This window comes from Daldinia loculata (assembly GCF_022478755.1).
Source record: "Daldinia loculata strain CBS 113971 unplaced genomic scaffold F4817scaffold_69, whole genome shotgun sequence".
In the NCBI taxonomy this organism is placed as follows: domain Eukaryota; kingdom Fungi; phylum Ascomycota; class Sordariomycetes; order Xylariales; family Hypoxylaceae; genus Daldinia; species Daldinia loculata.
In genome coordinates this window covers 46,123-58,323 of record NW_026054923.1, presented here as the reverse complement: position 1 = coordinate 58,323, position 12,201 = coordinate 46,123, and the positions used below count along the sequence as shown (strand labels likewise).

The 12,201-nt window shown below is 46.9% G+C and overlaps 2 protein-coding genes across 2 annotated transcripts; both read right to left on the bottom strand.

Annotated features, from left to right (window-relative positions):
• Positions 1-1,571: 1,571 nt before the first annotated feature.
• F4817DRAFT_350234 (caffeine resistance protein) lies at positions 1,572-3,910 on the bottom strand. The gene is made up of 3 exons (XM_049304928.1): positions 2,886-3,910; positions 2,129-2,782; positions 1,572-2,057 (listed from the first exon to the last, which is right to left on the bottom strand). The coding sequence occupies exons 1-3, from the start codon at positions 3,487-3,489 to the stop codon at positions 1,813-1,815; spliced, it is 1,503 nt and encodes a 500-aa protein (XP_049155022.1). The 5' UTR covers positions 3,490-3,910; the 3' UTR covers positions 1,572-1,812.
• A 102-nt stretch (positions 3,911-4,012) lies between these two features.
• Positions 4,013-12,040, bottom strand: F4817DRAFT_319911 (putative polyketide synthase; the record flags this gene model as incomplete). The annotated part of the gene is made up of 13 exons (XM_049301116.1): positions 4,013-5,284; positions 5,347-5,512; positions 5,575-6,998; positions 7,061-7,273; positions 7,327-9,493; positions 9,567-10,335; positions 10,396-10,519; positions 10,624-10,834; positions 10,887-11,195; positions 11,272-11,510; positions 11,577-11,599; positions 11,650-11,883; positions 11,944-12,040. 13 exons carry the CDS (start codon positions 12,038-12,040, stop codon positions 4,013-4,015), a joined length of 7,248 nt encoding a protein of 2,415 aa, XP_049155021.1.
• Positions 12,041-12,201: the final 161 nt, after the last annotated feature.

The window sequence follows — 12,201 nt, the reverse complement described above, 5'->3', positions numbered from 1 at the left end:
CTTTTTCGAAGGATTTAACCGTTTTGCTGATAGGGATGGCATTCGAGTTGCAGTAAATCTGTTGCGCCGTGGATTAAGGGTTATGAGTGTTTTTAGGATAGAAATTGGGGAATATTTATTGTCTCGGTCAGGGTTGAAGACCAGCATGCGGGGCACTTTTTAGTTAAATGCCAACGTGACTGAAAGACATGCTGAGGGTTATTAATGAAGATTTTGATGATTTAGGATAGGTAATTATGAGGAGTTATGAGTGAAGTTGTCATGGGTTGGGAGGTAGGGAAGTTAGGGTTAGGTAGGTAGGAGGTAGGTAGGAGGTAGGTAGGAGGTAGGTAGGATTATTATGCTTGGTAGGAAAGGATGGAATTTTAAAGAGTTAGGGAAAGTGATGGCTTGTGTGGTTAAATATTGATTGTAGAAGTGGCAAGTGGATTTTAGGGAAGGAGCAAAGTGAAAAGATCCCCAGGTATTAACTTAAATCGCCATGGCGATCAGGTTGTGGAAGGTATGACTCAGGATTGTGCCCACGGCGATGTTGAGATGCCAAGATTGTTGACGCTTAGGGGGTGGCATGGATAGGAAAACATTCTGCCCAGCAATCTATACTCGTTTGTCTTGTGTTTGTAGAGAGGTTTCTATTCGCTTCTTCCATATCCAGAGTCACATCTTTTCACCCCTCCGTCATCGATTGTTGTGACCTAACATCTCTTTCTATTTGACTCTAATCGTTAAAGAGGATATGGTGAAGACAATAAAAAGGGATCTAGGGCCGTATACATCAAATAAAGAACCGATATGGTTCTTAGTATAGTGATTATACACTGCTGTTTACCCCTGAAATGGATAGACCTGCAGTAATATGACAGCATAGTGAACCCCTATATCAGCTTTGATAACTTTGGTAGTTACAACACGTAGGTATCGTGTTCTCTTATATCTAGTCCAGCTATTGGTGAAATAGTTCCTAAATAATTCATAGATCTCCATATTCATGATTTAATTATTTCTAAGAACAATTGCCGTATCATTCTATCTTTCAATCATCTTGCGTTACAATGAGTGCGGTGCACATAATTATTGGGAACAGCGCCTAGGCCCTTAACTGGAAGTAAGACTTTGAGTTAATATGGAATTGTCTGGTAGCAGTTCAAACAAAGTCTTTAGATAGTAATTCGTGATGATATTAGGCAGCATTTACCATGTATGCTATGTCATAAGCGTGACATGCAATTGTTTTAACGTTCCAAAGGACGACTAGGGGAATTTGTAGACCGCAGTATAAGTTACGATTGGCGTACCTGCTACTATTTCCTTTATATATGATAGTGAAGTCTTCGTAAAGAAAATTCGATAGATTGTAGCTCTATACTGCCCTTACCGATTATCACTTACTTATGCTAACGCAAAGCCTGTTATCTGAGATATCATGATAATGCTCTTTAACTAAGTGTTGAAATGAATAAATTTTTGGGGTACTATGAGCTCTGTAAGTTAAGTACTTAAGTATTGTTAAGTCTTAGTATCATAGCGTAACGTTCAAGTATGATAAAGTAAGGTATTTCAATTAATATTATTCTCGAAACAGTTATCAACCTATTTGCCTACCTAAGTACGGTATTGACCCTTAAGTCACTTGTTATAAGCTGACCTAGTGGTGAGGAGAGTGTAGGCAAGCATCTTATCCCGAGAATTCCTAAGTAATTCTTCCTAGACCATCGCCACCCTACTAAGGTAGGCTCCAACATGGACAGAATTCCGAGGAAATATTATAGGGTGAGAGGGCAAAAGTCTGTAAATTTCCCTTGTCCATATTTCTTACTTAGTAGAAATTGCTTTGGCCCTCAACCTTGCTCCATACTTCCATAAAAATATCAGGAGAGGGACTGAAACTACTAAGCCCCCCAAGGCCAGTACACTATTACCCCATCCGTATCCAAGTGCTACGTACATGCTTGGGGCGAATAATGGGAATAGGAAAGCCATCAAGCTCTTAAGAAATTGCTGTGCCGCCATGGCGCTACTTGTGTGTTCTCCATACGTGTCGATAACATAGGCCGTTACTGAAGAATGTAAAGTTAGTGGATTTCGCTATAAATCAAAGCGATCAGCAAAATATTCGAATACTACTTACTAGGTAAGCCGCCTAGTTGCATACCGAACAACATGATGAATACTCCAATATCAACTACGATCCAATGTAGCCGATACGCAGCCGTCCACCCATACATTAAGGCACCAACCCATGTGATAATTATTGAGGGGAACATTAGCGGCATACGAGACTCTGGATTCTGTTTATGTGCCGGTAGCCGCTTGTACAAGTAGTCCATCCAAGGCGCACCGACCTGTGAGGCAGCCAACTCACCAAGAGAGCAAGCAATGTAGTGTAGTCCACTAATTTCGACTGACTGGCCGTATTGGGACGTAAAAAGAGCAGAAAATGTAGAGAGGACGACATACAAGATTCCGTAGTTAAATCCTGATAGAACGGCTGAAACTTGGATGATGGGATGGAAGAGCAAGAGACGAACCGGTCGCGATAGAGCTCGCATTAGAATGGTGACGGCCGACCTATTCCCATCAATTGTTTCGCCCCGGGTATGATATCGGCTTTCCCCAGTTTCCTTACAAAGGCGCTGGGCACGCCGTTGGAGTATTAGTGGTCCGTACGACTCGTGGAAACTAAAATAAGACACCAATATCATGACGGCTTGGAATGCAGAGGTAGCCCAAAACATCCACCGCCAAGTTGTTCGCGCAGCCATAAAACCACCAATTATAGGACCTGAGATACCGATTAGATACGTTGGTCGGTCTAGTGTAATCACGCAATTATAGAGGGGATTGATCCTATTCAAACAGTATCAGATCTTGTGCGGAGAACTTACCAACTGCTGCACCAAGCAAGGGAATAATTAAGTAGACTCCTAGCGAGCTGCCTCGCTGTTCTGGTCTCCACACATCCCCAAGAACACCTCCAGCAAGAGAATATATGGCGCTGGCACCAAAACCTGCTAGGAAGCGAGCTGCAATAAGCGTGCCCTTCGTAGGGGCAAACCCACAAACAATATTCCAAACGAGGAACCAGACGTTGGAACTATGTAGAACAACTGTTCTACCGTATATTTCCGACAACGGTCCAATAAGGGGCGGACCAAAGACGGTGGCTAAGAGGTATATAGAAAGGGACATGGCCGACTCGGCTGAGCTCATGTTGAGCTCGTTAGCGATAGTTGATAATGCCGGGGCCATAATTGTCGAGACCATGATACGGTTAAAGCCTGTAGCGGACAAGACGTCGGTCACCATCCATTTACGGCCTGTTGGCCAGTCTATCGGGTTCTCGGCATCGTAGGGTTGGTCAAAGGCGACAAGGAAGGGATCAGAGTCTTTCTTGACGGTCGTAGTAGTCGGTGTTGGAATATTGGCTAATTCTACTGTAACGGGATCGGGCGCCGCTGAAATATCATCTTGGTTCTTTGGCGTCGCCATGACCGGACTTATGACAGTAGTTTGGTAAGAAACTTAGAATAGGAGCAATTGCTAAAGAAGACATGATAAGGAAGAATTGAAGAGGCGGTTTGGGGCAGACAGGAGGTATATTTAAGAAGAAGTAGATCGGCTAGCCGAAGCCGAAGCCGACACCGAAGGCAGGCAGGCAGGCAGACGGACAGGCCTGGATACGGCGGTCGCTCGTTGAGTCATCTTATAATAGGTTCTTAAGCCAGGTACCTAACATTAACAGTATCACGACTATAAATCCCTGAAGAGATGGACCAAAGGCAGTAAGATAAGCCTGGGATACGGGCTGTTGGTAGGCATTGTTGATTATACACAGTACATGATGTAGTGAACCTTTAATTGGCCCGGGATAATGCCAAGCCAAATTATCAATCAGATAAGATTGTCTGATCCGTCTGCCCTGCATGTGGGTTCCACAGACAGGGATTATATGTGTCAGCAAGTCAGCTGACTGCTGAAAGCCGTTTTCCCGTTTGTAATTACATTTCTAAACCTAGGACTTTACTTCACACCCTACAGTCCGTGATAGTAAATCTGCTTCCACAAGTGCTGCTACGGTATCCAAAGACTTGCGAGAACCCAAAAGGTCCAAAAACGGTACGTCTACTTTGAACGAATTCCAAAGCCAGGATCTAAACTCCGACGCGATCATGCTGTCTAACCCAAATTGCGCAAACGACCTGTCGGGGTCAATCTGGTCTCTCGGGGTAAGTAGCAAGTCTGAGAATCTCTTGGTTAAGACTCGCAATATTAATCCCTTCAAAGACGAGGCCCCAGTAAGTTCCGGTTTAAGAATATCAATAACCTCCCGAGGTAGACCCCTCATCCATGGAGTACTCATGATCTGCTGGTCGCCTTCCGAATTTCGATTTTCGTTCGAGCCCGTAGGATTGTGAGCAAACTCCAGTGAAGCTGCTAGGATAGACAATCGAGGATCATCTAGGGTTGAATTAGATACTTCGAATCCTTGATTCATTATTTTTCGAAGATTCGCTGTCTCCAAGCCAGTGAGTATATGAGCTGGTGCAACATCTGCTTGTCGCTGTCCTAGCCCGCAGTGACTGCTGACCCCCCCGATCGCGATATCGGCAAGCAGAAGAACGTCGTTCTCGCTTAGAGGCTGGGTCCCTCTCCGCAGTAGCAATTCTTCAATTTTGGGATTCTCGTGAAGATAGCCAACGTCAGACACCATTCCTAGCGCGAGTGATACGGCTGGTTTGCCTTGGCTCCTCCGCCAGTGTGCAAAACTGTCAAGAAAAGCATTTGCTGCCGAATAATTGCTTTCCGTCGGCAATCCGGTAGTCCCATTCATGGAAGAAGTCATGAGGAAAAAGTCGAGAGCTTCGTCGTGTCCTTCAAGTGCGGTATGAAGATTCCACGTACCCGCCCATTTAGGCCTTACGCTCTCATGCCAAGCCTCACTCGTCATCGCACTGAAAATATCTTCATGAAGACCCATTGCAGCTTGCAATACACCGCCGATCGGCCCCCCAAGGTCTTTGCAGGCCGCTATGCCTGCCACCACGTCGTCCAACTTTGTGACATCGCCCTTAACCACCACAGCGTATGCTCCTTCTTGCCTCAGCCAGTCTACAAACTCCCGGGCGCTCGACTTATCACAGCCTGATCTCTGGAGGAAGACAAATTTCCGCGCACCCCGTGACATCATCCAGCGGACTAAACTTCTCCCTAAGCCCCCAAGAGCGCCGATAAGAAGATACACCTTCGTGGAATCAAGTATTGTGATGTATTTTGGAGGTGCAACCTGGGAGGCATGTAGTCAGCATTATTGACACCAATAATGGGCCGACAAGAGGCCGAACTCACAGTTAAAAGGCTGTTTGGATTATCAAGAGAAATGACGATCTTCCCTATTCTATCTCTAGACGAGAAATAGCGATATGCCTGGGCAACGTTCGATACGTCGAAAGTTGTGATGGGTACAGGCTGAATCTGCTTTGAGCGATATAGCTCAAGGATGTCCTTGACCAAACTGCACACGGAACCATGGCAATTAGTAGGATATCACCGAAAAGGAGAGACATGCTGACTTACCCGGCCAGTATATCTTGATAGTGTTCTCCCTCCAGGAAGAACATCTCACTGAGATCGAAAGCGGTAAAGGTCGTGTTGCGGGAAAAGATGTCCATCTCCAACCTGCCGTCGTCAATTAGTTCACGCTTGCCCACTTCTACGAAGCGGCCAAAATGAGCCAGGCATCGCCAGCTAGCATGCATCAAATCTCCAACCAGAGAATTGATAACAACATCGACTCCTCTGCCTCCAGTCGCAGCGTTCAATCTAGCCTCGAATGACTCGTCCCGGGAACTAAAAATATGGTCAGCAGACAGGCCGAGATTGTTGACTAAAAACTCTCGTTTCTTCTCCGAGCCAACAGTAGTATATATAACCGCACCAGCTCGCTGTGCTAGACTTATTGCAGCGATACCAAAAGCGCCGGCCCCTGAATGAATAAGGACCGATTCTCCGGAGCGTACCCGCGCACAGTCACGAATAGCGTACAGGGCGGCGCAGTATACAGTTGGTAGTGTTGTCATCACCGCCAAATCCTCGCACGCCAGCAGCTTACAACAGGTCCAAGAGGGGACCCTTTCAATCGTCGAGAAATGATTAGGTTTGAACACAATCACTCGGTCTCCTACTTTGAAGTTGCACTCGTCCGGGCCTACTGCTGTGACTAGACCGCCAAACTCGATAGCTGACGTACCGGTCCTGGTTTCGACACGCCCATTCATTGCATAGACATCCTTTGCGTTTAGACTGACCGCTTTGACTTCGACATCGATGAAGCCTTTGGGCGGGGTCGTGTGCGGATCACAACTCTGTTGAAAATATAAGGAATCCATGATGCCAATTTTGTCTATACACAGCTTGGCTGGGGTTGCTTGGGAAAGTGTCAATTGTTTCATGGATGTGCGTGTCTTCTGAGTCCGACTTTGAAACACTGAATTAATAGCGGTATTAGGTTCTATGCGGCTAACGTAAAGCAGGCCATTCGAAAGAACGAATTCTCTGTCGTCGATTTTCTCGTGGCGTTCTAACACGCGGACAACACTTCGGCAAGAACTCTGCGAGTCAGACAATAGGACCTCAACGGAGCTAACGTCGATCACCGTAAACCGAAAAGATGGCTGCTCTACCATGATCGAATGAGATAGCCCTTGTACCAATGCAAGATCGGGGTTAGGAACACCCGTCAGGTTCGCTCCGACTAACCAGACGAGGTCTTTCACGGCGCTCATCAGGCTGTGGAGAAGCTCTAGATCCCCCTGGCTTAATTCGGCCAGGAATGGCCGTTCTATTTCTATCAGCGAGATACACACTGTGTCACCGGAGATCTCTGTCGTTGGGAGTTGAGCTAGAGAGATGGTGCGAATCTCACGAGTCCCGTGCGTCTGCTCCAAGTGTTCCGTCAGATCGGCAATGAAGCCTTGTAGCGACGGAGATGCCTCCCGAGTCTATTATATTAATACATGTGTTAGTTGAATAGAAGGTTAGTTTGCTTCTCACATATACGTACGACGATGAGAACGCTCCGTCCGTCTAGAGCCTTTTGCTCTTTTCTACGCAATGCTACGGTAACGCGATCTTCGATATCTATTACCTGAAAACTTGCTGCTATTAATTCCGCTAGGACAGTATCCGATTTACGGACAATTATGATCCCATGGTCATTGACGAGCGACACAAGGTGGTTTGGCGAGTGTTTCCAGAGCCCTTGAGATGCATTGTCCTGAAGAATTATGAGCGGCCCCGATCAGTTAAACGCCATGTCCTGTTACTTACACTATGAATCATAATATCGAACCCGGTTTTATTGGTATCTACCAAAATTTTACCTTCATCACTTGGCTTAGTTGACAGCCATGACCTATATCGGGGGAACGCGGTTCCGTTAGCTAATAACTCTAGCCACTCGTTCTTCGTACTATCATTTGATTCTCCGATCTCCAAAACTCGCATTCGAGGGTTTTTATGGCCGGCCAAGTCCAGTATTGCGCTGATGATACCCTTACACTCGTCATCTTCCGATAATGAGGGCCGATCTCGAATAAAACGCGTAATATAATCCTGTAGTTGAGGCACTGTGTCCGGCGTAAGCCGCATGATGTCTGGCTTCCAGTTTACGCTCATCACCGGGTGCCGTTGTAGATGGGGACTACTATAGCTCTCGTCTTTAGTCACTTTCCCAGTGTACAGGGTCAATCGGACACCTTTCATCTGAACCAGGGGAATCCCTTGGCCATCTTGTAGGGTAGAATCTGCTCTTAGGCTGGAGAACCCAGTTCGTTGGGACGTTGCATGAATAACCCCTTTCTGTTCTTTATCGTCATCCGGGAGTGCCAATGTCCTGATACGACACTCCGAGATGAACACTGGTACATAGGCTCGGAAATATTCAGGATTTCCAGATGTAGCACTAATAAGAGCAGCTTGTAGGCAGGCATCAATTGTTACAGGATGCACAGGATAACGGTTGGCCGAGTCCCTAAGCATCGGCGAACAGATTTTGGCAGTGCATAAAACATCGGGACGTGCTTGATTGCTGTCAGCTCGCACGCCGATCAGGTTTCGAAAATACGGCCCAAATAACATCCCTTCTTCTGCGTATTTCTCGTACCATCGGTCCATATTCCAATCTCTATACCCGCTTCGGCCTGAGACTCCGTTGACTCCTACTGCAGCTTCAGGCAGTGCGTCGGATACTCTAATACTTCCCACGCAGTGGACGGTAGCCTGGCCAGCAGTCCAGGAAGATACTGTGAAATCGTATATGTTCGCCGAGGAGGTCTTCGAGGATATCCTCCGTGTATTAAGGGTAGTGTGTATCTCTACAGGCACTTGCTCCAAGTCACTCTCCTCAGGTACCACCATAGCAGAATTGATGCTGACATTATATAGATCAAACGTTGGACGCTCAAGCAAGGGACTTCCACTTGCCGCTCTAGCCCTGGTTACTGCTTCCATGGCTAAAGCAAAATAACCTGTAGCTGGGAAGACCACTTGGTCTTCAATCCTATGGTCGCGAATCCACGGCATCTCGTTCGGGCGCAGGACATTTCTCCAGCTCCAATCGATGCCGTTCCCGGCAAGTTGCTGTGAGCCAAGAAGCTCGTGTCGAATGAAAGGGCGGTTGCGTAGCTCATTACTCGTACGAGGCTCAAACCATTGTAGGCCGGCCGAATAATCCCAGGGATATGGAGGCAAACCCTGAAACAAAATACGACTTCTGTTGGGATTGGAGTTAATGGCTTTCCAGTCTAATTCATAGCCGTGAGTAAACAACCTGCCGGCAAGTCTCATCATACTCAGATGAGCGTCTTGCCCCCTAATAAGTGATGGACTATACGGAATAGCCCGCTCATCCAACAGCGCAGCTCTCCGAATTTGATTTATGGGGCCTTTCAGTGCTGAGTGTGACCCTATTTCGATAAGGTGGAACCTCTGGCCCCGGATGAGATGCTGCAAAGCAGAGTGGAACCGGACCGGCTTCTCCAGATTGTCTCTCCAGTACTCGGCCATTGGTGTCGAGGTATCGACAAGTTTGGGACTATCCTGTTTGTGGTAGACGGTGGAATACATATTTGCACTGAAAGGATTATCCCGGGGCTTATCTTCAAGGTATGGCTCAAGCAGCTTCTCGTATGACGCACCAGCGTTTTTCATCCGCTGGGAATGATAGGGCTGACCACCTGTCTCTAAGAGTCGACAGAATGTTTTGCGATTCTGGAGTTCCAATTGTATTTGCTCAATACAGTTCTTCGGTCCACTCAACGTGACACTCTCAGGTGCATTGAAACAGGCAACGCAGACTTCTCCTGTGAGACCACATTGTTGTATGATCACTTCGGCTTCTTCAGCACCAAGTCCACAGGCAAGCATAGCGCCCGAGGTGGGGTTCTCTGCTACAGCATACCCTCTAAAGTATGCAACAAGAAGAGCTTGAGATGCGCTATTCGTCTTGATTAGTAGACTGACATGTCGACCTCGGCGTAGGTGATGGATTATAGGGTAGGAGAACTAACCTTATGAGGCCTGCCGCATATGCTGCCCCGATTTCGCCGGATGAGTGGCCTATAGTGGCAGAAGGTTTGACACCCCAGGCGCGCAGAATATTTACGAGGCCAATCTGCACAGCGGTACAGATCGGTTGACTCCTCACAGCTTCATTGATTAGGCTCTCATCAGTATTATCCCGCAGCATGCTTTTCAGGGTCCAGCCAGGCGCATACGGTGGGGGAAGATTTTGGAGAACTTGATCTAGTTCTCTGATAGTGTTGAGAAAAACTGGACTACTATCAAGAAGTTCTTTTCCCATGCCATGGTATTGCGCTCCTTGACCTGTGAAGATAAATGCGAATTTTAGCGGATCTACTTCGCTATAATGAGAGTCTTCAGCTGGCTGAATTGCCCAGTTTTCGGATTTTCCATCTTGATTAGGTGTTACAAGCAGCGACGTCCGATATCTTAAATGCGTCCAGCGCTCGGCTAAAGTATAACCCAGGCTTCTGATACCCGGAGTATCGCACGACTGGGCAAGTTGATATATCTGGCCAGCACGAGTTTCCAAAGACTTTTGCGACGATGCTGATATCAGTAGCAATAGAGGCTGACACTTTTCATGTAGCCCATTCGTGGTTAGGGGTGAATTACCCGTGTAGCTAGAAACCGACTCCAGTATCACATGCGCATTTGCACCCCCGTAGCCAAAGGAGCTGAGGCTAGCTCGTTGAACTTTCCTCGGCCACGGCTGGGGCTCGGTTACGACCTCCATATTATGGCGATCCATTTCAACTTAGGACCACGAGGTCAGTCAAAGATCCTATCTCAGTAAGTAGAAGGGAGTTAACTTACGTTTTGGATTGGGTGTCTCGACCCCGCGAGTGGGCGGAATCATGCCATGTTGAAAGGCCAGGACAACCTTGATTAGCGACGTAAGGCTGCTTGCTGCTTCGCTATGCCCGAAAGCCGGTTTTGTCTGGGTATTTTATGGGAGTTTAGTAGGTGAAAGTCGTAACGTCCGTGTCTCATTTTTTACTAGCATATTTTAGGTCACGGAGACAGGAAAAGGGGTTCACTCACGCCTCCAATCATGAGGGGTTTCCTGCTATCTTTAGAGAAGCAATTCCCCAAGGCATTCAACTCGACATGATCTCCTAACTCAGTCCCAGTTCCATGACATTCAATATAGTCTGTATCGGAAAAGTTGAGATTTGCATCCTTGTAAGCCTTGCGAACTACAACTTCCTGGAAGTCCGCGCTGGGATATATCATCCCAGGGGTTCGTCCGTTCCTAATAGCGGTCTTAGCATAATGAAACCGACTGAGTAGAGCTCAAAACTTACGAGTTGACCGCTGTTCCACGAATAATACCGTAAACGGTATCGTTATTTTTGATAGCTGAAGACAGACGCTTTACATACACGGCGTTAACACCTTCAGCTCGCGCATAACCATCAGCTGAGATGTCAAAGGTGTGGCATGTTGACGTTGGAGAGAGCATGCCGGCCTTCATGGCTGCGATGTGTGGTCCTGGAGTCATGATTAGGTTGGAAGCTGCCACGATTGCCCCGTCGCATTCCCCTGCTTTCAGGGCAGCCACCGCGAGGTGCAGGCAGTAGATTGAAGACGAGCATGCAGTGTCAAGAGTTAAACTGAGTCTCTTCGTAAGCGGTTTTCACACCAAAATACAAATTCCTTTTTAGGACCTTTTTAGGAGGAGACACCTACCTTGGGCCATGTAAGTTGAACGTATGACTGATTCGATTAGCCAACATGGTCAACCCAGATCCAGTAGCTTGGTAGCGCCGCAGATCGTCGGGATCTCTCATTTGCATGAGTAGGTTATCCTGAGTGAAATTCCCTACGTATACTCCCGTGTTGGAGTCGGACATATCGTTAAGAGATGCTCCGGAGTTCTCAAAACACTCGTAGACTACCTCTAGAAGTTTGCGTTGCTGCGGATCCATCTGGTTTTATTAGTAAGGTTATCGAGAAGAGATTAAGAGTAAGTCTATCAAGAGCCCTTGCTCGACAGGGGTTCGAATGATTAAACGTACTGTATGTCGTTAGTTACTAGGAGTACTAGGGACGAGTTTATTTACTGACCATATGTAGCTTCGTAGTTGTTTATACCGAAGAATTCATTGTCGAACTGTCGAATGTCTTCTCGTATGAAGTACCCACCGTCCACATTCGTAAGTCCGGATTTATCTCCTTTCGAAGAGTAGAATCCTTTGATGTTGTAGCGTTCTGGAGGCACGGGTCCCTGTCCAGATTTCTTGTCCATGAGGAATTGCCATAGTTCCGTAGGCGATCGAACGTCACCCGGAAGACGACACGCTGTATTTCTGACTTAGTATATTATTCCATATCAGAGAGTGTTATAGGAAAAATCCGTACCCATTCCAACGACGCAGACCGGATCGTCTTCTTGAAGACTACCCCCTAACCGACCATCATCCTGGTGGTAGGTTCTAGTGTGTCCATTGAGGTCCATTATATCGTAGACGTGCTGTATTTGGAGAATTCTATCAACACGGGCCAACGGCTTCGATTTCAAGCTTGATTATACTCAAGAACCAGTGATAACTTTGGAAGTTGAAAGCCAATACACTCATGCCTAACAATTATCACGTTGCACGGTCAGATATAAACTAC